General features: G+C 36.2%; 1 protein-coding gene and 1 long non-coding RNA gene across 6 annotated transcripts in view; one reads left to right on the top strand and one right to left on the bottom strand.

Moving 5' to 3' along the window:
* Positions 1–27,434, bottom strand: part of SORBS2 (sorbin and SH3 domain containing 2) — a 205,671-nt gene that overhangs the window by 88,526 nt on the left and 89,711 nt on the right. For 2 of the 5 annotated variants that reach the window (XM_081521701.1, XM_081521704.1), the window contains exons 3-6: positions 12,211–12,260; positions 6,586–6,678; positions 3,515–3,541; positions 3,149–3,273 (exon numbers count right to left, since the gene is read on the bottom strand). In XM_081521701.1, coding sequence (XP_081377827.1) covers positions 3,149–3,273; positions 3,515–3,541; positions 6,586–6,678; positions 12,211–12,220 — 255 coding nt within the window. In that variant the 5' untranslated portion in view covers positions 12,221–12,260. Of the gene's footprint in view, positions 1–3,148; positions 3,274–3,514; positions 3,542–6,585; positions 6,679–12,210; positions 12,261–16,985; positions 17,042–27,434 lie in introns of those variants that run through there. The other 3 variants (XM_081521697.1, XM_081521703.1, XM_081521702.1) reach the window with 3 other exon arrangements.
* Positions 1–27,434, top strand: part of LOC145518111 (uncharacterized) — a 194,789-nt gene that overhangs the window by 115,248 nt on the left and 52,107 nt on the right. The gene's annotated exons all lie outside the window — the stretch shown is intronic.

Below are 27,434 nucleotides of genomic sequence, written 5' to 3'. Positions count from 1 at the left end.
GGCATCTCTTATGACTCCTGCACTGGCAAGCGGGTTCTTTACCAGTAGCGCCACCTGGGAAGCCCTAAATGAATCAAAGTGACAGCATCTCAAATGCTGATTTGTGGATCATGCTGATTCCCTGGGGACTGTATAATGAAACCAGCTGTCTCTGGTCAGCCTGGATGGTGACAAAACCATAGGGAAGAAAGTTCTCAAGTTAAGTTTCTAAGCATAGTAAAACGATTTAAAAAAGCCAGACTATGTCAGATGAGGGAACTGAGTTGTGAATGTGGTGGTGTCTGCTCTGACTTCTACATCTGCTCCCAGGGACACGTTCTTGGACACAAATAAGTCTACTCTCTGACAGTAGCCCATCCCTGTCTGTGGTGTCTCAGCTTGATTTTGCTCCCTACCTCATGGATTTGTGGAAGTTGTTAATAAATGTGAATGATTTGGAACAGTACCTGCATATGGTGAACTCTTGGTATTTGTTAGCTGCTATTGTCATTTTTACTGTTTTTATTATTATTTCATAGGGGCTCTCAGAAAATATTACCTTAATTCAAAGAATTTGCACTGATGAAGGAGGTATTTTAGTAGGAACACCCACTTGTCTTTTTAATCATCTAAGCTTAAAGTTTCTGCTTTATGGGTGGGTGTGTGTGGGAAGGGTGTTGATGTCAATCAGATGTCTGTTGAAGACTTTCTATAAAGATAAAAAATACATTGCTTCAAGGATATGTCTTGGATGACTTTTAATAGCACAGCTACAGTAGATACCATTATTCAAATTATTTACTCAAGTATGAGTGTTTTCTGGACTCCCACTACTGCTGCAGTTGCTAGTACGTCCTTATAAATGGCTACCATTTAAGCAGAGCTTGCTGAATCCTAAGTAATTTACCTCTACTAATGTCCTACTCTTGTCATAGCCTATGAATTAAGGATTAATTACTACTCTCATTTCTTTGTTCAGACTCACAGAGAAGTTAGGATGATTGCCTTATCACATAGCCAGTGATGGAGTTTGGATTGGGATCTACAGTTTAGCCTTAAAGCTTATGCTCTTCACATTACATTATTTTGTGAAAAAGCCAAGAAGAGGAACACATTTCTCTTCTAACTAGATTCATAAATGTCAGCAGAATGACACTATGAGAGAACTTAACATATAAGGAAATATAGATTTACTTCTGAATAGTCTGAGTACTAAAGATTTATTAATATACTTTCTGAAATAATAAACTTAAAAACATAGAAATTTATCGAGTTCCAATGAAAATGAATTTTGAACTACAAGAAAATAAACTCTGCTAGAATTAAGATAACTGTTTCTTGCCAAAGTGAATTATAATGGACAATTATTTTAAGAGATTTTACCCATGTAAATAAAGTAAAATCTAAGTACTCAGAAATCTGGCATGAGCAATATTTCCTTAAAACTTAAAAGTACTTTGCAGTCTTAATTGTTAACCAATCATCAATGATTTCTAATAAATACCTAGAAGGAAGAAGCTTATAAAACATTATTTCTGGGTAAAAGATCTGTAGATTTTTTAAATTAAAAGATCCCTAGAAATTTACTGATTAATTTGGTAGGGTTTTAAATAGGAAGATGGTTTCTTTCTCCTTTCCTGATTGCAAACTAACAAAGCATCGGGTTATATAAGAAGCCCAAACCGAAGGAGTTAGGGTCTCTACAGAATGCTGTAAGCAGAGATTGGAAAGTGTAAGGTACCACTTGGCAGTCTGAGGACTGAGAGGCCGCAGCAACTGCAGTTCTTTGTCTCTCTAGCTGAAGAGGTATCTTTGCAGTCTCTGGAGAAAGCTCAGGTGGCTGTTTGTGGCTTTCAGGATCGTGTCCCGAAAGGGGAGCTATCTGAATGGAAAGAGATGCTGTGTGTTTCTCAGGCACTGGGTTAGCGGGTGGTGAGCAAGGCCTTTTGAGAAATGATGGTACTTCAACAGATTTGGGTAACTGTGGAGGACTAAAGGTGATGCTGCTTCCTGGATCCCGGTTATGGATTAGTTTCAATGTGGAAATTCTCCGAGTTTGAGAATCTTGGGTATAGTCCTCTTGGAGAAACGGGGTACTCATGTCAGCTTTTGGTGGGGGACCTGTGCTGGAAGGTGGTGGTAGTGGATTAGTGATTTTTTGTGTATATGACACGGTTGTGTTAGATTCTTCAGAGTATACAATTGTCTGGCTAGAATCATCATTAGAATACATAGTTCCCTGGAGAGGTGTTTTGTTAGTAAAGAAATCGGTACAGGATGGAATTTGTGAGTTAGTTACTAACTGGTCTAAAATGTCACCCTTTGTATGACTGGTTATCAAGGAGCTACAAAAGCTCTCTTTTCTGGGTGGTGGAAGGGGTGCCTGGGTTACCAAAAGCATCCAGAGAAAGAAATAATGTTGAAGGAAAAACAGAGAGAAAGTCAAAGTTAATCATTAAAGAAACCAGTGTCAACTCTACCCTTAAAGAAAGTAAAGCAATGTCACACCTTCTTATTATGCTATACATTTTGTTGGCCAGATTGAATGATCATGTTTATTTCATTTAGAATGCATTTTAATTTATTGTCAATAGTTGCCTTCTGGGGGAAAATAGTTTTATAGAGAATACATTATCAAGTTTGTCTCCATCTGCTTTCTGGGGAATTAGGTTAAAAGTGAAAATATTTTCTCTTGGTATATTTTTAGACCTTGAGGTATATATACAGTATTTACTCACATTGTTTTGGTAACACGTTTCATGCCTGTGACAATTTTATTAATATCTCCAACACTGAGTTTCTTTAGTTAATGTAATGAGCAGTTGCATAACTCATATTTATTCAGTAAATAATATATTGCTGGCCTCATAACTTTGAAATCCAAATCATCAACTGACTGTTTTTTCAAGAATTAGAAAATATCCTGAAAATTATACCAGAAACTGGTATTCTTTTATCAGCTGAATCAGAAGAACAGAAAAATCAATAACCTATTTTGAACTTAAGACTTGTTTTCCATGTTGTAAATACAAGTCAATACAAATATAAAAGCAACATATTAAGAATAAAACATATCAAAATATGCATGTTACTAGAAAAGAGACTCTGGAGCAATGGCCTAATAACCATGCTTTAAAATAACACAGTGGACAGCAGTGTGCAGCATTACCTGAGTTGGTGATTTTTTTTCTTGTAGATTTGGTCGAACGCTTCTAAAACCTTTTGCTGCAAGAGAGGAACATGTAGCATCTCCATTCAGTGTGTCTTGATTTCGATCATTGTAACATCTCCAAGCTTTTATTAAGAGAAAACAAATCGGATACAAAAATATCTACATTCACTTTTAACATATTTTTAACATAAAATTTATTTTTATTTCCAAAATTGAAATTTTCCTTCAATGTCTAAAAGACATTAAAAATGCATAACTGTGTATGCAATTTAAATTTACTGTAAGAGTAACAATGTGGTTATGAATATGTCTAAAAAAAACTCACAACAAATGTAGTAGTTATTCAGAATAGTTTTTTGGTACCTGAGTCTGGTGACTGAGAATCACGCCCTAAAAGAAAAAGAAATGTCGAAATTAGTTCTCTGGTAAAATGAACAATGCAGTAAAGATCATTTGGCAAAAAACCATGTACATTTTGTTTTTTGGGCAAACATTATCTCAGTGCTAAAACTCTGGGTATATAAAATATACTAATGGAAGTTAGTGCAATTGTTTTTACTTCAATTAGACTAGAATTAATTAAATATATACAATTAAAACATATATCAAATGCTGATTTTCCCCTCAGTGTTATTGCAAGAATTCAATTTTATCTTATTACTGCTTAAGGTGAACATATGAATTTTTAAATATCAGTTTGAAGGATCAAAAGTTTGGTAAACAATGAATGGTTCTCCCAACAATGAATCAAACCACCAGATCCTTAGCTTTCAATGCCATCAATTTTTTGTAGCTTTAATTCTTCTTTACTTTAAGAAAGTGTAAAATACACTGCCATATTATGTGATATTTTCAAATCATTCTCTAGACTTTGAATTTTCTTCTTATTGCCATTTAAGAGTGATTTTATATTCAATAATGAAGCTGTTTCAAGTATTCCACTGTCTTGCAGTAAGCATTTCAGTACTAATAAATTGCTTTTGATAATACAGCTGGAAAGCAGCCCAATGACATATTTACTTTCAGTTTTATTTGGAATTATACTTTTAAGAATCTCCTATAAACTATGCACAATTTTAGGTAATCAGTTGGTATTGCTTGGCTCTATGATACCACAGGGCCAACTTCACCTGGAATCATAAAGCCTTAATTTTGGAAAGGATCTTAGAGGTCATTCAGCCTAATCTTCTGTCCAGGTCCTGGACGTTAATGGTTCAGATTTACTTTTAAGTGGGTTGTCCTTTAAGGATCCTCAGGTGTACAAACATTTTAGGTTTTTTTAACATAAATCTAATTTTAGATATATAAAATGCCGAGTGCCAATTTGCTACTTTACTAATATTATAGTTCTTCGGAGGAACTGAAAGTCATACAGCATCCCACATGGACACTGTTCCCCATAGCTCTGTTTTTATCTCACCCTGCCAGAAAAGCTTAGGAAAGGGAGGCCAGGTGTGGTTCGGAGTGGGTAATAAGACAAATGTCAAGTAAAGAGAACAGAACTTTTTGGTTATTTTTTTAAGGGCTGGGCAGGTAAATAACTCGGCAGATGCTTGGAGAAAATGATTTTGTCTAATATCTTGAACACTCTTCATGACCATTCACTTGTGGAAAAAACAGCTAGAATTCTAGGGATCAGAGCCTTTAACTTATAGTATTCTTTAGTGGGTGGTCATTGCTTCTTTGAAAATTTAAGAGTGAGTAAATGGGACAGATTTAATGTTCCCTGGCTGTTCTGTGCATGAAAATAGTCTTTGAGAACTAAGAACTTGAACTGCTCTTCCCTCGTACAAGGAGCACTCCCTGTGTGCTGCAGAAGGTAGCGCACACGTCAGAGAAGTTGTCAAGGCATTCCCGGCTTGGTGTCGGGGACTGGACTTGATGTCCTTAGTGGTCCTTTCCACCCTTATGATTACAATATTACGATTTTTATGTACCTGTGTTTGCAGTACCCCCTACCTCATAGTCTCTACTCTTGGGTTTTACTTAAATTTCTTTATGATATGCTATATTAGATACTTTTCTTTAAAGTTATGTTGATTTTAATTCTTATAGCCCCTTTCTTTAGAGGGTTCAAGCGCCTTGCAAGAATTAAATGTATTAACTAAATTCAAGTCAACTAACTGAATGGCTACTGTCTTTGTCAGTACTATGATAAACCTGTCCATTTATTTTCTTCATTTACCCTCATTTAATTCTGACAAATCCTTATGAGTTGGGGAAACGATTGTTTTTCTAACATTTTCTATGCTCACATACACATGAACAAACATGTACGAATACATATATAATTTTTTTCAAACCAAAATGAGATCATTACTACATCCATGGCAATGCAATTTACATTTTTAAATAAAGGTAATATATTATGGAAACACCTGGCTTTGTATTTAAATTTATACATTGAAATCTATTTGTGGATTGAAGGTGGTGGGCAGGAGTGGGATTCTCCACCTTGAAGCTTGTTTTTTCCTCAACAAAACTGGATAGTTTAGGGTCAAGTGGCTTTAAAGTCAAAGACATCCTGAATAATTGACTAATAAATGCATGTGTATAAAAGACACTAATACGCACATAGAGAATTAGAATTATTTAAATACCTTTCATCCCTTTCCCACTTCTGTTCCAAAACCCATGAATATTATTTTAAAAACCAAAGGAAACCCTAACTAACCAAGGAAAAATAAAATTGACCAACCTACTAACCAGTCACCTAGTGATATGGGTATATTTCAGGGTCTAGAGAGACTATGGTTGAAGTCATGAGAGATTATTTATTATAAAAGACTCACTTCAGTGGATGCTGAAATATCACACTCCCAGTTACCTTCTAGAGTATATTTATACTTGTGAGTTCATGTTAATTTTAATTGGACCAAGATGTTTAAAAATATATATTAGAAAGCTCTTAGTTGATTGGATTAAAGGAAGATTTAAAGTCTCTTTCAAAGTTAATATCCTATCATTTTATTTGCAACCTTTGACAAAGAAGCAAATTAATAAAGATTCAGTTTCCTTCAAATCCCACTTCTGACACTCTGTGCCTCCACCCTCAACAGTTTTTAGGTAAAAAATAAGGAAAGTATCTATGAGTTATCTTAATTAAATATTATGTTACTTTAGTTCATGCAATACAAAAACTTAGTTGCTAAAACTTGCGGCTATGTAACACATTTTCAGCAAGTGACTGTTGTTTTTAATTAGGTTTTTAAATATTTTCTACAAGATATCAGTTCCCTTTGACATTTTTTATTTTTAGAGCAAAACAGTCATAAGGGATAGGAGCTATTCTTGAGACAAGAAAACTAAGAACTTGTGGGGCATTAGAAAGGTATTTACAGCCACTTTCATCATCCAAACAGGATAATTCTGGAAAGAGAAAGGTCAGAGAAAGCCATTCAAATGTGACATTCTGTGAGTTAGTGATATTATACCTGCAGCCAACAGGTTTGGAGAACTCTGAACTCTCTTCACAGATGTTAATGTAACAGACATGGCGGCACGTTTGCGAGCACACCCACCGCTATCTGGAAGCAAAAAAATGACATAGCAGAGGCCACAGCAAAGGAGAAAGCACATGCAGTATCATGCATTTCAGTGAAACGTGACAGACATCCATGAGAGAGATGAACAGTCAGCACTAGTAACCAATGGAATACATCTGCAAAATTTACACCCACCCCAAACTAAACCGAAACAAAACAGAAGGAAAACACCAGGGTTATGTCTTAGAAATAGATGCCAATGATTTAGTAAAAAAAAAAAATCAGATTTTATACTTAATGTTTTATGGTTTTTCTTTGAGGAACACCATGTATAGAACTGAACTTTGTTTATACCATTTGAATTCAACTATTAAATTTACAAGCAGTGTAACTAGCTTTTACAGTTATGAATATCCTGTATTTCAGGATTGAGAGCTATGGTATAACATACTTTCATATCCATCGTTTTAGGTTTTACTGTATTCGAGCTATTATGATTCCTGAAGATAGGTCAAAGGACCTCTTGAAGTAAAAATTGTTACCTGTTATAGGCATAATACATTTGATATGTAAGATTCATAAAGAAAAACATTCTGTGTCTTCCCATAGTTATTATTAGTTATGGGAAATTTTGCCTAATTGAGATAAAACAATATTGATATATACAGTACTGAAATGACCATGTTTGAAAAATTAGTTTTCATACTTTTGAACAATAAGTATATAATTTATCTATTTACACTTAATGCAAATCACAACACGAAGCAAAAGAAGTGAAAATGCATCAGCTATTTTAATATGATTTGAGAAGCTTAGCGTAACAAGACTTCTAAAATTGGAAGGTTAATGTTCTATTTAGGAACAGATTCCAGTTCCATTCCCACATTCCTTTGTAGCTGGAATGTGCAATAAATAGTTTTGCTCATTCCCCTGGAACCAAAAGAACTTAAATTTAATTCTTTTTGAAAGCTATAACAAAAAGATAAATTCTATAACCACCAATATTATAATTATTATATTTTGCCACATGCTAGTCTTGCATATTGCTTTCCTTTATTTCTTAAGGAGTATATCCGCTTCATTTATTGGACATGAGGGAATTGAGTGCTCAAAGTATGATTTGAATTAATTGTTGGTAAAATCACAAATAGTAAGGTCAGCAGACCTTTAAATTGACAGACTGATTCTCACGTCAAAATATGTTTTTAAATATATACTTAAAATAGCAATTTTGTAATGCAAATAATAATTGAAACAGAGAAATGGGACAACAAAAGAAAGTAAATCAAATAAACCAAAGACCAAATATAGAAAGACATAAATGGTAAAAACATACAACCAAATGTATCTTCAGGAGAGGCACCAATAGGATTTTAGCAAATTCTGAAAATGGAAAATAGCCATGGGGGAATGAATGTTTCTGATAAAATAGAGGTAATATTATTGAATACGCAATATATAGCAGCTGTCAGGATCTCAAAGGGTTAAGTATTCCGGGGTGTTGACAGTGTAAATGGAAAGCTCTCATTTACTAGAGACTACATTTTCTAGTTCTTTTAATCCTGAACATTTGAGGAACAAGCAGAGATGCAAAGGGAAGAATTCAGAATGAGGAGACCCAAGGTTGCTGGTTAAACCTTTGGTTTCCAAAACTCTGTATTAAGCACCCACCACAGTGGATTCACAAGGGTTTGGGAACATAGTTCACATTTTTGAGGAAAACACAGTGATGTCTATCAGACAGACACTGCATCCACCACTAGCCTGAGGCAGTTCCCAGTTTCAACATCAGAGATCCTGTTATCTTCCCTTAGATGACGTCACATCTTTGTAAATCTGGGTTTTTGGTGATTGTTGTGGTGGAATGCAAGTGCCCTGTGAAAGTAATCCAGGCCAATAATTGAGAGCAGTGAAATACAATCTAATTCTGAGTCTGAGAAATTTTATAGCGCCCAATACACACAGGCATCCCAGTAACAAGTAACTGTGGTTATAGGGAATTGGATAAATGATTATTTTTTTCAATTGAAATATATGAAATGAAGTGAAGCGTTATTCGCTCAGTTGTGGCCGATGCTCTGCAAGTCCATGGACTGGGGCTTGCCAGGCTCTTCTGTCCATGGGATTCTTCAGGCAAGAATATTGGAGCGGGTTGCTGTTTCCTCCTCCAGGAGATCTTCCCAACCTAAGGATTGAACCCAGGTCTCCTGCATTGCAGGCAGACTTTTTACCATCTGAGCCACCAGGGAAGCTCTAAAATAACCTTGGCTTTTTGGAGATGCCGGGGAGGTATATTGAAGTGTATGATTTTGTTCAAATTGCTTCTGAGTTGATAGAACATGAGCACTTACTAAACTGTCTGCACCTAACTGCTTAATAAGTACAACTATCAGGTACTTCTTTTGGCTTGAAGGTGCGTGAAAAATTACTGAGCTGTCTTGGACCTGTCAACCAAGAAACTGTGGGAACCTCTGGGTTAAATAATTTTTGTATTCTATGTAACTCTAAGAACTTGGTAAAATGATTGGAGAATTTTTCTTTATTAACAGTTTAATAAAGAGCTTCATTTGAAAAGTTGAGGCATTGGTGAAAGTGCTGGAATGAAGAAATCTATTATATCCTGTTTCTTCTTATGTGTTGATACTTCCTGCTATTTCTTGAAGATATTCTTTTAGATCTCAAAATGAGGATGCTATCTTACATATTTAGGTCATCCAAAGAACCCTAATGCTGCCCTCACCTTCACACTCACTCATAACCTGCTCACGCTTCCAGGCAGTGGCAAGACCCTCGGTAGCTGCTTCTACTGCTGGAAACACTCACAGGAGTAAACCATATACAATGGAGCATTTGAGGTCTTTTTCTCTCTCCACCCCAGCAAAGATTTTCCTTCGAAAATACTGGACCAAAAATTCTAAGAGTACAAATACAGCATGTTTTGTATATTTTATACATTATTTAGATACTTTAGTATGAGAAATGTGTCACAGTTCCCTTGGCAGGTTTATTATGTATTGGACTAAAAACAAAGAGCTGCTTTGAAAGAATCTTATTTTTTTTAAACTTTAGTGAGTGACACATGAACAATGAAATAGTAATATCTCTCTTTAACGATTGATAGGTAGATAATGGAGACCTGTTTTATTTACTGGATATTTATGAACTAATTTCTACTTCGTTTTGAAATACAGCGACAATGCTTTCTTCAACTTGAAAAACTATGTGTGTGTGTGTGTGTGTGTGTATAGTTCTATGTGTGCATGTGATAAATCACTTCAGTCGTGTCCAACTCTTTGTGACTCTATGGACTGTAGCCCTCCAGGTTCCTCTGTCCGTGGGATTCTCCAGGCAAGAATACTGAGTGGGGCGCCATGCCCTTCTCCAGGGAGATCTTTCCGACTCAGGGATCAAGCCTTGTCTCTTACATCTCCTGCACTGGCAGGTGGGTTCTTTGCCACTAGCACCACCTGGGAAGCTCTTATAGTTCTATATATATTTTCAAAAGTGGTATGTTTTTATAGCAACATTGTAGTATTACTTTGGCATTTTAAACAAAGGGTTCCAGTCACTTCTAGTTAATTTTGTATGAGTATGTTTGAATAACATATTTGCATGCATATGTAGATGTGTAAATTCACTCATATAATCAAAATATTGGCAAATTAACATCCCATATAGAGCCTAGCTCACTCCTTTTAATGAGAGGGTGCTTTGGAGGGTTATATTCATGCTACTATAGCAGTAAGTTGATTCAAGTACCCTGGAGAAGTAAACAAATTTACAAATTTATATTTGCCTACTTTGTTATTGGGGATTGAATTCTGTGAACAGGAAGGTTAATTATTGAATGCATTGTAATGAATGGAGAAGGCAATGGCACCCCACTCCAGTACTCTTGCCTGGAAAATCCCATGGACGGAGGAGCCTGGTTATACATCTGTCATAATAAGGTTATAATAAATAGGAAAATCAGACTCCACAAAATGAAGGATATTGGGAGATTATGTTCAACTTAAGTCTGCAAGAAAATGCTGCAGAACAATCGGTGAATATAACTTCCTTGTGTGCATGTCCCACTGGGGTGATTTTGCAGTTTCACAGTATGACTTAGACAAGCTCAGTGATGGGCTCTCTGTTCTATTTGCTTTCTTCAGTCTCCTTTGCCTAATACTATTTATCCTTTCATTTCCCGTGTATAATTCTCACATCTCCAATTGTCCAAATGACTTTACTTGGTTCGTTTCCAGGATTACAATTTCTGTTGATTTCTGAGCCTTCCCTGTACTTGTTGACTGTCTCCAATGTCCTCATCTTGCCTGCACACCTATGCTGCTAAGTCGCTTCAGTCGTGTCCAACTCTGTGCGACCCCATAGAGACGGCAGCCCACCGGGCTCCTCCGTCCACGGGATTCTCCAGGCGAGGATACTGGAGTGGGTTGCCATTTCCTTCCCCAATGCATGCATGCTTTCCAAGTCGCTTAAGTCGTGTCTGACTCCAGGTGACCCCATGGACAGCAGCCCACCAGGCTCCTCTGTCCACAGGATTCTCTAGGCAAGAGTACTGGAGTGGGTTGCCATTTCCTTCTCCTGCACACCTATGAGCTGACTGTATCTCCAGGGGTCAGCTGACTTCAAACTCTCAGAGGTCGGTTCCAGAGGGTTTCTGCTAAGGGGCAGCCGCTGAATCACGTTCAGAGCACGTGTCTCTACACTTGATCTAGGGATGAGGTATTGGTTCTCACCAGTGGTTGTTAATCCTCCCTTGAGGCATTTTGATGACAGGAGTCAGCAAAAAAGTGACTGGCTTGATGCGAGAAAAATATCTTCCACTATTGTTTCTCCTTTGCTGTAGAGCGATCACTTATGGATAGGAAGTGGTATTTTCTAAATACAAGTTACAAAATTTCAACTTGCTTTCCAGAATTATTCAATACTGAATATGAGAATTTCAGGAGAAGGAGAAGGTGAAAATGTAAGCTAAAATAATTATATTATGGGGAGAAAAATCATATGTATTACAAAATTTTTTTACAATTAATCTATATACAGTATGGGGTTCAGAGCACCAATGTTAAGCTATTTGGAGATACCGTTCTCACATCTAAAAATATAATACTTAAGACTCTAAGTGTATTGTGTCTATGGAATAATTAAGCTGATTTCCTGTGAAGTTTTGGCACTCTACTCTCACTGTCAACGTAAAATGTTTATAGAATGGAGAATTTTAAATGTTCTCTCACTAGAGCAACCCGTCTATGAATTTAGCCTATTTTAAGTGAGAGTTTTCAAATGTATGCATCAAATGATATACCTTTTCCTAGGGTTTATAGGAGTTAATGTCATGATATAATTACTGAAAAAAAGGAGTAAGAACAGACAGCAAAACAGAAACTTCTACTTTTGATAGCTGTAAGATTGAGGTACAAAAACAAAGAAATCAAAATAATGAATTTGACTATCTCAGAAACTCAGTATCACATTTAGGATCAGCTAAGTGCTAAACTAATGATTTAGAGCCAAGATGATTTTTAGAGAGTGAGGCTGAAGAGTTTAAAACTAACAGAGACAGCATACCTGTGTTCATTCTGACCTTGGAGGGTTTGTTATTTAAGTCTTCAGTTTTCCTGTAGAAAGAAAATGATGTATTAATTTGTTCACTAGCGTGGGGAACAAAATAACAAGAAAGTGTTTTTCTTTGGTTTTGGTGTACCTGTGAGCTAATATTACATTATCATTAGTCTTATTTAAATGAGAGTTTAATAAAGTGGGCAGAATTTATAATTCTATTCAAGTTAAAATTCAGTTATTATTGGTCTTATTATCATAAACTTAAACTCATGTTTTTGTTTAATGGTGACCATTAATGGATGAAAATGGAGTAGGGTTTTCATGGTTAAAAATTAAATTGCTCTCACAAACGTTTATAGTAACAGTTTTTGTTCTCTAAGCCAGAAAGGATCATTGGTGGTTATGTGCCCTCTTCTAGAATTTTAAAAAACACTCTGATACTTTGAAATCATTACTTTACATTATTCAGTTTATTGCATTATTTAATTTACTTTATTTGAGATTATTATATTATATTATTTAATTTACTATATTCAATTTATTATTGAGTTAACTTATTACCAGGGAATATTTAGTGTATTTTGAGCAAGAATTCAAAGGTAAGTTTCATCTATTTTTACTAAAATGCAAGAAATGATGACTACTAAACCCAGTTCTGTTTCAGTATCAGATGTGGTGGTTTTCCCCATTGGAGTGCTTGCTGTATGACAGTTGAGATTACTTTATTGGAAATGGTTGGAAAAATGGTGCTTGTTGTAGAAAACAAGTTTCAAAATATTTATAGTATTTCTTGATGTGTAAGATGACTTAGTTCTTTCCCTGGCATATTCTCTGAGCCCACTTCAAAAGTTTCTTATTTCTTTATGCCCTGTAACCAAAGCGAAAGGATTCTCTTCAGGAAGCAATTCTTCTAAGAGGAAGAGCTCTCTGAAAGTTGTTTAACCCTGGTCACTTTGCCTTAGCTCCTGAGTAGGGCCTATTGTCAATGAACACGAACTTCCCCTACACCACACATTCAGTTTCCATGTGCATTAGCACACTAATATCTGATAGGTAAAAAAAAAAAAAAATTATCTATACCTCATGGATCAGTAAATAATAATAAACTTAAAATGTCCAGTTGGGAAAACTGGACAGCTACATCAAAAGGATCAGACTGGACTACTTTCTCACATCATGCACAGCAATAGATTCAAAATGGATTAAAGATGTAAATATACAACTTGAAACCATAAAGCTTCTAGAAGAAAATAGAGGCAGTACGCTCTTTGACACTGGCCTTAGAAATATTATTTTTGGATATGTCTCCTCAGGAGAGGGAAACAAAAGCAAAAATAAACAAGCGGGACTACATCAAACTGAAAAGCTTTTGCATAGCAAAAGAAACTGTCAACAAAACGAAAAGACCACCTACTAAATGGAAGAATATATTTGCAGATAATTTATTGGATAAGGGATTAATATCCAAAATATATGAAGAATTCATATAACTCAGCATCAAAAAATCAAACCACCCATGTAAGAATAGGCAGAGGATTTGAAAAGCCTTTTCCCCCTAGAAGACATACAGATGGCCAACAGGCATATGGAAGGACACACACCATCACTAACCCTCACGAAAAAGCAAATCAAAACCACAGTGCGGTAGCACCTCACACCTGTCTCAAAAGCTGTTATCAAAAAGACAGGAAATAACAAGTGTTGGCAAAGATATCAAGAAAAGGGTACCTTGTGCACTACTGGTGAGAATATAAATTGTTGCAGCCACTATGCAAAAGAGTTTGGAGATTCCTCAGAAAATTAAAAATAGAACTACCATACGTTCTAGCAATTTCACCCCTGGGTATTTATCCAAAGGAAACAAAAATACTAATCAGTAAAGACATATGCACCCCTATGATTGTTGCGGTGTTATTTACAACAGCCAAGATATGGAAGCCACCCAAGCACCCATCCATAGATTAATAAAGATGTGGCTTATATGTGCAATGGAGTATCACTCAGCCATAAAAAAGAGTGAAATCTTGCTATTTGTGACAATGTGGGTGGACCTAGAGGATATAAGTGAATAAGTCAGGCAGAAAAAGACAAAGAGTGTATGATTTCACTTACATATGAAATTGAAAAAAACAAGATAGGGAATTCTCTGGTGACCCAGTGGTTGGGACTCCACACTTTGACTTCTGGGGCCGTAGGGCTAATCCCTGGTCAGGAACCAACATCCCACAAGCCCACATGGTGAAGCAAAAAAAAAAAAAAAAAAATTTAGATAAAAAAACAAAGCAAATGAACAAACATAACAAAACAGAAACAGAGTCACAGATAACAGAGAACAAGCAAGTGGTTGCCAAAGGGGAGAGGGTGGGCGGAACAGAGAAATAGGGGAGGGACATTAAGAGGTACAGACTCCCAAGCAGCAAAATAAAGGTGTCATAGGATGAAATGTACAGGGTAGGGGATATAGTCAATAATTATGTAGTATCTTTGTATGGGGATAGATTCATGGCTAGACTTAATGTAGTGATTATTTTGAAATGTGTAGAAATATTGAATCACTATGTTGTGTAACAGAAGCTAACATGCTATATTGTAAGTCAATTATACCTCAACAAATAAACTAACAAACTCATAGGAAAAGAGATCAGATGTGAGGTTGCCACTGGTAGGAGTAGGGGGAATTGGATGAAGGCAGCTGAAAAGTACAAACTTCCAGTTATAAGTAAGTACTAAGTATGTAATGTACATGATAAATATAATTAACACTGCTGCAATTATATATGAAAATTGTTGAGAGAAAATCCAAAGAGTTCTCAGCACATTGAAAAATATATTTTTTCTATTTCTTTAATTTTGTATCTATATGAGATGATGGATGTTCACTAAACTTACTGGGGTCATCATTTCATGATGTATGTAAGTCAAATCATTTTGCTGTTTACCTTAAACTTGTACAGTACTGTATGTCAGTTATATCTCAAAAACTGGAAAAAAGTTTATTTAAACCTACAAAAAATTTTAAAATGTGGATACTGGCTACATAAAATGATACCTTCTCCCCCAGGCAGAGGGAAAATTCGAGAAATAAACCGGCACAAAACCAAATACACTCAAATGGTATGAGACATATATATGACCCAAGAAGAAAAGGGTTTTATCTTTTTTATACCTACATTGAATTACTAATATCTTGGTACTTGTACTAAGTCGCTTCCGTTGTGTCTGACTTGTTGCAACCCCGTGGGCTGTAGCCCATCAGGCTTCTCTGTCCATGGGATTCTCCTGGCAAGAATACTGGAGTGGGTTGCCATTTTCTTCTCCAAGATCCTGGTACTCAATCAATACTACAGCAGTGAATATATAGAACAGATAAAATGATAGTCCTGACGTTCACCCCAATGTATTTTTCAGAGCTATTCACTGAAAACAACACGGATGACATCCTCAGTACGCAGTGTTTGGTATCACCTGATTGTGTTTAGTGTTCCATTCTTGCCCATCCACCCTGAAGGACACTGCAGCTGCCACATCCAGGACTGAGAGAGTCATGACATTACACTGAATTTTACCGTAAAATTTCATGCCAATTGACTTTAAATAGTGATTGAAGGACACTTTATTATGATGAGTTTTAACTCTTGGTTTTCAGCTAGTATAAATAAAGAGGCAGGGTTCTATTTTCTTTTTCCGAATACAAAAATAAACGTGGTACATAGCTAAGGAGCTCTACTCGGTAGCCTTAATACCGCCTGGATTGAGGGGATGCCAGTGAAGTCAGGGAAGAAGGCAGTGGTCAGTGCAGGAGCCTTGAGAAAGCCCCAGATGTATTTATTTTAATGTCTCAGTAGCAAAATTCCTAATATGTTAACCTTAAATGGGCAAAATAAATAGAAAAGAGAAGCCTCAGGGGATGTCTGTGACCAAGGCTGAAGCAACTTCTAAAACAAGAAGGAATAAACAAGCCTCCAGAAAAATGAGGGCTGGAAAGACATTTCCCCAGTTCTATTTATCACTCCTTTTCAAAAGACTTGATGTTTAAAACTGTTTTAAGTTTTTCAACTGGGAGGGGACATAGGTAAACCTGTGGCTGATTGATGTTGATGTTTGGTGAAAACCCACACAATACTGCAAAGCAGTTACCCTTCAAATAAAAAAAAAAAAAAAAAAAAACTGTTTTAAGTTTTAAAACTGAATCACAAAGACAGTGTTTGAACTGGGATAGTAATAATTGCTACAGAAAACATCTAACTGAAGGAAGGTTAGTTCTCAAAACATGAAACCTGCTACTATAATAATGTTTTGATACCAAGTTTAGGGAACTAATTATCAGCATTTGTTGTTTGAATTCAAATGCCGATATTTACAAAGTATCTGACACTCAAAAAGTAGAATAGAATTATTAGGAACAAAGAAAGGCATCACAAATCCTTGAGCTTGTCATCTTTAAAGTGATGTATCCTGTTACTTATAAGTGTAATTTCCGAGGGTTTTTTTTTTAATACTTCTCATTGTTTTAGATGTCAAAACGTGAAATGATTAACTTCCTAATCAGGAAAGACATTTTCCAAGTTGTTAAAAGAAGAATCACAGTGATTGAGCTCTGCAGAAGAACCCGAAACCTAAGGCTTCTTTGGTGACTAATGAAAACGCGTGGTTTGATTTCCATTATTTGTGCTGAAGCCATTAACAAGTCTACAGCTGAGAACTCGCTTTAGACAGTTAGAACTAAGGCGAATCTAATCTCTTTTGTTCTGTTCTGAAAAAGTGCTTTTGATGGTACTTACATAACAAGCACAGATTATTCTGGAAAGTATCAAATTCCTGGAGTGTTTACTTGCTCCTAGGAGAGACAGTATTTCAAGTATTCTCTTAAATTGGAAATATACTAGGTCCAAGACTATGAAAACTGACCATAAAATGCAGGCTACCTTGAACCTCAGCAGATAATCCACAGGGCAAAGAACTATCTGTGCATTCGAATGTCAGAATGATATTCAACAGGTGGTGTGGAGCTATATTTCCTTAAATTCAGTTCTTGCTGAAGTTTTTATATAAAAGGCAACATAAAGGCTTCCTTGGTGGCTCAGATGGTAAAGAATCTGGCTGCAATGTGGGAGACCTGAGTTCAGTCCCTGGATTGGGAAGATCCTCTGGAGAAGGGACCAACTCCAGTGTTCTTGCCCGGGAAATCCCCTGGACAGAGAAGCCTGGCAGGCTACAGTCCACGGGGTCACAAAGAGTCCGACACGACTTAGCACTAAACAACAACAACAGCAACAATTTGTACATAGCAGTGGATTTGTTTTTCTCATAGGTCAGAGGGCAATGACATGATTTTGTGGCTATGGTCTCTTAATTTCCCTTGAATTCCTTTCAATTATCTCTCTCGTTTTTTAATGGATAAGAGTAGTCTTTATTTCCAACATGACAGCAGATTGGGTCATTTAAGTTTTGAAGGAGGATCTTAAGATGTTTGATTGCTCATTCATGGGCACCAACATGACTTTGTGCCCATAATCTTATAGTTCTGCTTGAATTCTTTTGATTATTGGGCATTCCATTCTGAAGAGGAGCAGGGTCAACGCCTCTCCTCAATTTTGTCCAAGAATTCTGTGTTAGTTATGTTATTTTTATAGACTTGAATTTAAGCACCAAGGCCAGCTGTACAACTATAGGACTACACTTTAGCTCAGTTAATATGAGGATTTTAAGACTGGAGCCTGAAAGATTTTCCATGGAATAATTTTAATCCAGTAAATTGCTAGGTTATTTTTATTCTATTCAGAGTACATATATAATTCAGAAGGTAGGCCACACAATCAGAGTGGTGAGAAAACATTGAGGAATGTTAGATTTTTTTTTAAGAGATATATTCTAAACACAAGAATAAAAATATGGTGCATATTAATTTTATGCACCAGAGTTTAGCCTGAATTTACTTTGAAATGGGGTCATATGTACCATTCTTTCTGCATAAACTACCCTGAGTGGTCAATGCATTTCTCTCTCTCTGTGGTAGGATTAGCAGTATTCATAAATGCCAAATGATTTCACTTTTCAATTATAGCCAAATGACATAATTTAAGTTGTTGACATTTATCCTTTCTACTGTATTAATAGGCTGCTTTGAAATGTTCACAGAAAATACCCCAAGTTGTTTATTATGTTCTTTACAATCCCTGAGCTTAGATAAATGAGAATCCACATCAACCCCTTTTCTGAATGGTTTCTCTGAGCTGACAGCCAGTCTATGATGCCAACTTGGGGGCTCCTTTGCCTCTGAGTGGGTGGCACAGATCATCTCAGTCAATAATGAGGGTACAGTTGTCTCTGCTCAGCCTCCATATAAGAACTTAAATCCCTCTGAACATTCCTGAATGAATGCTGCCTAAAGATGGGTCCTTTGTATGCAGAAGCCAAATTACCCATAGCATTCACACATGAATGCTGGGGTCAGAACACATTTAGCGTCATTTCATAGGAATAAGACAAAATCATTATTGTGAATAGTGATGAACAAAAGGACATGAGGTCATTGATTATTTTCATAAAAGTACAGTGTTCTTTTTCATTATACCAAATATCATTATACCTGGAAAAATTTCCTGAAGACTATAGAATCACATGTTATAGGTGAACTGAATAGTGCTGGTTCAAGAATAGGTCTTGAAGTTAAGTGGACCTGTATTCAAATCCAGTTGTGCCCATATGTTTTTCAAGGAAACTAGCAATTTTATTTCTCAGACTTTACAATGCAAGCTAGTCCAAATATGTACAGATTTTCCTTAAAAAGTATACTAGTTCAAAGTCAATCCTGGTAGATAATTTTCTTTCTGATGCTATTTCAAAGTTCCAAAGTCTGTAATTTACTTTCTTATTTAATTATAAAAGAATATTGGTTTCTTTTTGCACTAAATGGTCAAGTGATTTAACATTGCTTTAGTATCCTACTTTCATGGTATCTTTTACTTTTATAGTACTTAAGAATGATTATAGAATACATCTAAGTACTTGCAAATGCATTTTTTTTCTAAGTCAAAGTTATTGATCAACTTGGTAGTATAGTACTAGGAAATTTCTGTTGGTTTCTATTCTGTAAACCAAAAGCCAAATGTATTCCTAATGAAAATAAACCAAAACCTTAATGTGGACCTGGTAAGTCAGACACATCATCAAAGAGACATGTAAACAATTAGACTATAGAAACACATGTTATAGGTGAACTGAATAGTGTTGAAACGATAGGTCTTGAAGTCAAGTGGACCTGGATTCAAACACAGTTGTGCCCATTTGCAGCCATCTAAATAATTTATTTGCTCAGTGGGGTCCAACTCTTGTGACCCCATGGACTATAGCCCACCAGACTTCTCTGTCCATGGAACTCTCCAGGCAAGAATACTGGAGTGGTTTGCTATTTCCTTCTCTGGGGGATCTTCCTAATTCAGGGATTGAACCTGGGTTGGTCTCCTGGATTTCAGGCAAATTCTTTACTATCTGAGCCATCAGGGAATCCCTTAAAAATGATTTATAGCAACATTATTATCATCTTCAGCAGCAGCAACAGCAGCAGGATCAAACACCCTCCCCCACTGTTGCAAACCATCCCCAGATCGGTTAACTGGCATCATTCCCATTCACCAATATTTTGAATATTTTGAGACAGACCTTTACCTTTGATTGAGTCATTTGAATGTAATCAACACTTTCCTGAAAATACACAGACTTTATTTTATTGCTTTAGATTGAACTAAGCCACCACAGTCTATAAAGTTAATTTGTGTGTATTTTCCCATTACTCAATTATTCCATGCCCAACTTAGTGACATATTGGAATTGAAAAGGAATTCTGCTTTCCAGGCAGCTTTTCTTTCTTCCTTAAACAGAGCCTTCTTTTAGCTGAGATTCTCCCCATGCCCTCTGCCCACTGCAGTGAATAAGAGGAGACAGACCCAAAGAACTAGTTGAATCAAACACTAGCCTCTTGCCCCAGTGAAGTCGTTACTACTGAACCTAAGGGGAAGGGACACTTAAAGGTTGTGACAATTAGCTTTAAAAAAAGACTTTCCATTACCTTTGACAGCTTATAACCCAAGGTGATGGTTGGAGGAAAGAGATGTCTATTAAATGTCACATAAAGAATTGTGTGGCAAATTGCAGAGTGATAACATCCTGATGACAGCTGTCCTTGTTTATTTCACTAAGTGACTGTGTCTCCCCTGCCATCCACCCTAAATTTCTACTTTGAAAAGAAAATCTATGATCTTTTAAAAGAAACACTTCTTTCTTTCTGATTTGAAAGAAATAAAGCTGTCTCTATTTGCAGATGACTTGATATCACATACGGAAACCCTAAAGATTCTACCACTAATCACTAATATCACTAATCACAAAATATCAGAAAGAAGGATTAAGAAAATAATCCTGTTTACAATTGCGTAAAAAAGAACAAACTACTTGGAATCAATGAAACCAAGGAGATGAAACACTTGTACACTAAAAACTGTAAGACATCAATGGAAGAAATGGAAGAAGCTATAAATAATGTAAAGATATTTCATGTTCACAGCTTGGAAGAATATTGGTAAAATGTCCATACTACCCAAAACAATACATAGGTTCAAAGCAATCACTACCAAAATTCCAATGGCATTTTTCACAAATAGAAAAGACAATTCTAAAATTTGCATGGAATCACAGAAGATCATGAATAACCAAGGCAATCTTGAGAAAGGACAAAATTGGAGAAATCACACTTCCTGACTTCAAACTCTATCACAAAGCTATAAAATTAAAAAAAAATGATATTGGCCCTAAAAACAGACACACAGACCAATGGAAAATAATAGAGAGCCCAGAAATAAACTCATGCAATCATGCTCAGTTAATTTATGAAAGAAGAGCCAAGACTATATGATGCGGAAAGGATAGTACTGGGAAAACTGGACAGCCACATGCAGAAGAATAAAACTGCACCCCTATCTTACACCATACACAAAAATCAACTCAAGATCCATACAAGATATGAGTATAAGGTCTAAAACTATAAAAGTCCCAGAAGAAAATACAAGGCATAAGCTTGACTTTGGTCTTCGCCATTTTTTTTTTTTTTTTTTTTTGCTTGACAACAAAAGCAAAGCAACAAACGCACAAACACGCAAGTTAAGAGTATATCAAACTAAAAACTTCTGCACAGGAAAGGAAATCATCATAGAAGAAAAAAACAGCCTACAGAATGGGAGAAAATATCTCCTAATCATATATCCAATAAAGGGTTAATATACAAAATATATAAAGAACTCCTATAAATCAACTGCAAAAAGCCAGTACTCATAAAAGACCAATTTGATTAAAAAATGGACAGAGGGACTGAATAGACATTTTTCAAAGAAGGACATACAATGGCCAACAGGTACGTGAGAAAGTGTTTAACATTACTAATCATCATGGAAATGCAAATCAGAACTACAATGAGATTTTCCTTCATACCTGTTAGAACAGCTACTATCAAAAAGGCAAGAGATAACAAGTGCTGGTGAAATGTGGGGATAAGGAAACCCTTGTGCACTGTTGGTGGGAATAAACTGGTGCCGGTACTACAGGGGAAAATACAGAGGTCCCTCAAAAAGTTAAAAATAGAACTACCATATCATCCTGGAATCCCACCTCAGGGAATATATCCAAAGGAAATGAAGATAGAATATTGAAGGGATACCTACACTCCTGTGTTCACTGCAGCATTATTCACAATAGTCAAGATATGGAAGCAACTTAAGTGTCTGCCAACTGATGAATGGATAAAGATGTGGTGTATTTACACCATAAAACATTATTCAAGCGTGAGAAAGAAGCAAGTATTGTCATTTGTGACAACATGGATGGACCTTGAGGGCATTATGCTAAGCAAAATAAGTAAGACAGATACTGCATGCTATCACTTAAATGTGGAATCTAAAACAGAAAAAAAAAGTTAAACTCATAGAAACAGTAAGAAAGTGGTTGCCAGGGGCTGGGGGTGGGGGCAGGGAAATAGGGAGAAGTTGGTAAGATGGTACAAACTTTGAGCTGTCAGGGGAATAAGGTCTGAGGATCTAATGTATGACATGGTGACCGTAGCTGATAACACTGTATTGCAGAATTGACATTTGCTGAAAGTAGACGGCTTCCCTCGTGGCTCAGTGGTAAAGAACCCGCCTGCCAATGCAGGAGGTCCCTGGGTTAGGAAGATGCCCTAGAAAAGGAAATGGCAACCCACTCCAGTATTCTTGCCTGGGAAATCCCATGGACAGAGGAGTCTGGCGGGCTACAGTCTATGGGGTTGCAAAAGAATCAGACAGATTTAGTGCCTAAACAACAACAACAGAGAGAGGAGAATTTAAATATTCTCACCAAAAAAAGAAAAGACTAACAAATGAAATGATGGATGTGTTAACAAATGGAGAGAATCCTTTCACAGCGTACACGTGTCATTGCTATGTACACTTGCAACATCTTACAACTGTGTATGTCAATTATAGCTTCCACAAAGTTGAAATTTAAAAATGTTAATTACAGTTATGTTCAATGTAAAAAAAAATCCATATTTTAAAAAAATTTGAATTTTGAAAAATTTCCTTTTTCAAAATTAAAAAAACATTATTTATCAAAGTATAATTGCCTAGAAAATCCCATGGACGGAGGAGCCTGGTAGGCTACAGTCCATGGGGTCGCTAAGAGTCGGACACGACTGAGCGACTTCACTTTCGCTTTTCCCTTTCATGCACTGGAGAAGGAAATGGCAACCCACTCCAGTATTCTTGCCTGGAGAATCCTAGGGACGGCGGAGCCTGGTGGGCTGCCGTCTATGGGGTCGCACGGAGTCGGACACGACTGAAGCAACTTAGCAGCAGCAGCAATTGGTTTATAATATTGTGCTAATTTCTGCTGTACAGCAATATGACTGAGTTATATACATATATACATTCTTTTTAATATTGTTTTCTATTATGGTTTATCCTGGGATATTAAATATAATTCCCTGTGCTATCCAGTAGGATCTTGTTGTTTATTCATAAATTTCCTCTTATCTTTATTTTTAAACCTTTCATTTTAATTTTTATACATTGATATCACAAGTTAGCTGATATAAGAGGAAATTAAATAATCTATTTTAGTTTTGTATATATCATATTTAGACTTTAAGTGGAAGCAAACATTAAATGCCGTGGTAGTAGTAAAGAAGTATCATTTTATGTGTGTTTTGTTTTTTAAATTTCAACTTCTGAAAAGGACCTGCGATCAGTCATTTCAACTTTTGAGATTAGGCTTTTGGGGATAAGAGAAATGACTGCTTCAAGATCAAATAGTAACAAATTGACACTCAAAAATGACTTAGCTCTCCTAACAGTGAAGAAAAGGCATCTCCTTTTAAGTCATCTTCAAATGTAATTGAAATCAAGCAACTTCCCCTCAACACATTACAATTAATTATAATACAGTACATTAGGCATAGTGTCTAACTGAGTGCTGAATCCTACCTATATGGCAGGGGCTACAGGACAGACATACATATACCTCCTACATATCAGGAGGTGTGGTAGATTCTATAGGTAAAACGCAGACCTGGTTGATGAATAAGTAAGGACTGTTAACAGAAGACCATAAATTTATTCTTCTAGAACTAACATGGAAATAATGGTTGCTTATGACAAGAATTTCTTTTGCCTAACTACTGCACGAGCCTAAATAGACAGCTTTATTTAGGTGTAAGCCTAGATTAATAACTTTTGCTTTTTTTTTTTAAGAAAACCTCAGAATTTTAAGTTAATATTTATCTGGACGTATTTCCATGGCAATGTTATTTTATGAAATAACTACCTTTAAATAATCTGCTTATTGTTAATTGACTATTAAAGAAACAGTCACATTTTTCCTTTTGATTGAACACACCTGCTTCCTGGACACCTGAAATAATGTTTACATAACTTAGCAAGGGCAAAAGGCCTGCTGTACACCGCCAGCAGTAGTACAAACCTGTGTTTGTGTGTGTCTCAGATATGACACGGTGAAACTCTATTTGCTACTCTATCTGGGATCTGAATTTGGGAGTGCTGGTGGTAGTAAGAACTTTGCTCTAATTTGGTCACTTAACATTTAAATAATATTTCTCTCACAAAGTTTATTTAGAATGAAAATGTATCTCAGATCAGTTCACAAACATCTTGAGATAACTGGACTAATTTGTGAAAATCCAAGGAAGGAAATAAGGGGCCATTGAAGGAAAATACTGCCTCTGAAGAAATTCTGAATTTATTAAAATTTGAAACTTGGTATTTGTGCTGAAGAGTGGGTAGTTTATGACACTGTTCATTGGAGCCAAAGAAAATAGATAATAAAGACAGATATCTTCTATTTTCATTGTTAAAATTATTGACTTTTCATATCCAAATGTAATATTCAGAGTGCAAAAGTAGTTCACTAGATCTTTAGCAAGAAATCTGGCAAGATGCTTCATGACATCTCTATGTACTAATTGTGAGAGTGGTAGGTGGAATTACAGATGAATGAAAAATCATTTTCAGGAGCACCCTTCCCCGACTGTGTGTCTTCAACATTTTTATTTTTGAGGAAAATAACTGGCATGCTTATCAGTTCTACAGAAGGCATATATCGAGAGAAGGCTAGGTAATGAGTAGAAAGACAGATTATCTTAACAGGCCGAGTTAAACTTTAACAGGGATAAATACAAAGTCTTGCAATTCAGCTATACCAAATTATTTCATGATAAGGTTGAAAAGATTGATTCCTCAAAACTTTATCTGAAATACGCCTGGGAGCTTTAGTGGGCTGCAAGCTCAGTGTGGCACAGGGGCTTAAAAATGTGATTGTATCAATATAAAAATGAACAGTGGTTGCAGAGATCAAGGCAGATTATGATCTCACTTTTACACTCATGTTGGCACCTCATGGCCTCGATTTAAAAAAAATGTTGTTCTTTTGGTTTTGTCCATGAGCCAGCCTGGTGCGGCTGTGAGTGTCTCCCCAGATCTTAGAGGCTAGCCCTGAATGCTGAAGGGAAGTGGTGAGGCCTGTGAGTGTGATTTGGTGGAAAGTACTGTCATGTGAGTGTTTGCAGCCATAAGAAAATTATTGACAGTGCCCTGATTTTTGTTTGTTTGTTTTTTCATCTCAGGGAAATCATCTCAGTGGCTTTTGGGATTAATACTCTGAAATTATTCACACTTAGGCTTTGCACTGACAGGGAGAAGAATAACAGTTGTAACTCAAAGTTTCAGTATCCTTTAGGATGTACCTGAATTTAAGAAACATGATAACCAAATGTTCCCTGGTGGCTCAGACCGTAAAGAATCCTCCTGCAGTGTAGGAGACACCAGTTTGATCCCTGGGTTGGGAAGATTCCCTGGAGAAGGGAATGGCAACCCACTGCTGTATTATGTCCAAATGCAACTATTTCTCAATGCTGGGTTTTTAACAATCTGGTTTACAACTCTCATCAGAAAGGATATAAATAACTCCATCCTAGAACTAAGAACTTTAATAATTCTGCATTATACAACAAAACTGGAGTTGATATCTGTTACTCTTTTGCTCAACAAGATGCCAACTGAAATGACCTCACTTGTATGTCTTACCCAAGTCACATGTTCCCAGCATTCTTCACTTTTTAATACCTAATATAGTCCTTCATACTCTGCCACTATTTAAAGCTAAAACTTTCACTCAATCCACCAAAAATAGGCAAAGAAAACAGCATACAAATTTATACTTAAATTAAATGTTGGGGAACAGTGAAAATTATTTGAACAAAGATTTTGTCCTTTCATAACACCTTTGACACACTCACTACATCTAGAAATGACTGGAATACTTTGTAAGATGATTGTTGTACATATTTTAACATACACAGTTAAAGTCTTATTTGATCTGCTCCTTGTTAGTCTTCCCTCCCCTCTTTAATCTATGGGAAGAAGTTCTTTACTTTCTTCCTTGTGAGTTTCGACTGTTCTTTGAAAAGCGAAAAAGACTTCATCTTGACTTCCCAACGGCCTGAGGATAGGAACTTTATCAGGGCAGGCTGGGTTCCCCTCCAGGGTCAGCTGTGGCATGGGGTCATGATCTTAAGAACCCACCGTGGGCTTTTTGTGCACATCATACGGACTCTACTGTGAACTCTATTGGGTTCACAGATAGAGACTGTGTCTGCAGTGAACATCCCTGACTTCAGCATCATTTCTTCTCTGTTGATGGAGAGCAGAAGCATTCCTTCATTTCTCCTGCAACATTTGGAAACCTAGAAACTGTGTTGTGATCACGTGCCGTCATACTGATTGTAGCAAATGTAATTGAGAGCAATCACACTTCTGTTTTCTAATGTGAACTCATTCGGTTGGGATGTTGCTTGTCTGCCCTTCCTATGTCAGGGTGGGAAATGGAGCCCATCATATTATAATTCACGTCAGGTTGTACACCTCAAACTTACAAAATGCTATATGTCAATTATAATTAAATTTTTTTAAAAAAGAGAAAATATAGCTCATATCAGGAGGGAGCAAAAGATAATGGGTGGACCAGAAAGTTACCAACTTTCCGTTTTGTGGGAGGGGCAACTTCAGAAATATATTAATACATATACTGTCATCAGCAGCTAGGAAGTGGCAGAGTCAGGATTCAACAATCCATGTTTCAGGGAACTTTCAGGTACATGCTCTCAACGTTCCCTCAAGGTCTTCATTGTATGAAAGTGAGTGTCAGTATTTAGTCTTCTGTGTCTATTATGTGCCTGGGCAAATCTCTGCACTTCTTTCTGCCTGAGTGTTTTAACTTATAAAATGAAAGGCTTGTTTTAAAATGCAAAAGCACATAAGGTCCTTCTGTGGTCTGAAATTTTCCTAAATCCAAAAAGGGTATAGTTAGTTAATTTATATTTATTGAATGGTACAATCCAGTATCCTTACTAACATGATTGTATATGATATAAAGCAGAATCTTATTGGAAGTCAGTATTTTAATGACTCATGTACACATTAAAATTCAGAAAAAAAGATTTTGAAAGATCTGTATTTCTAGTAGCATCAGTATGAGTCTGAGCCATCATCCATGGCTGCTTTCCTCTAGCTGCCCCATTTACTTAAGTCCAGGAATGAAATCCATAGCCCTCATTCTATATGACATGTCTTCCCATATTATCTCAAGTGCCTTTCAGTGGAGATGATCAGTTTTAAGATTTCATGTGGCCT

The sequence above is a fragment of the Giraffa tippelskirchi genome, chromosome 8, assembly GCF_054371585.1.
Source record: "Giraffa tippelskirchi isolate mGirTip1 chromosome 8, T2T-mGirTip1v1.2.pri, whole genome shotgun sequence".
NCBI classification, from domain to species: domain Eukaryota; kingdom Metazoa; phylum Chordata; class Mammalia; order Artiodactyla; family Giraffidae; genus Giraffa; species Giraffa tippelskirchi.
Note: the sequence above shows the minus strand (reverse complement) of the source record. Positions and strands in the feature narration are given on the sequence as shown.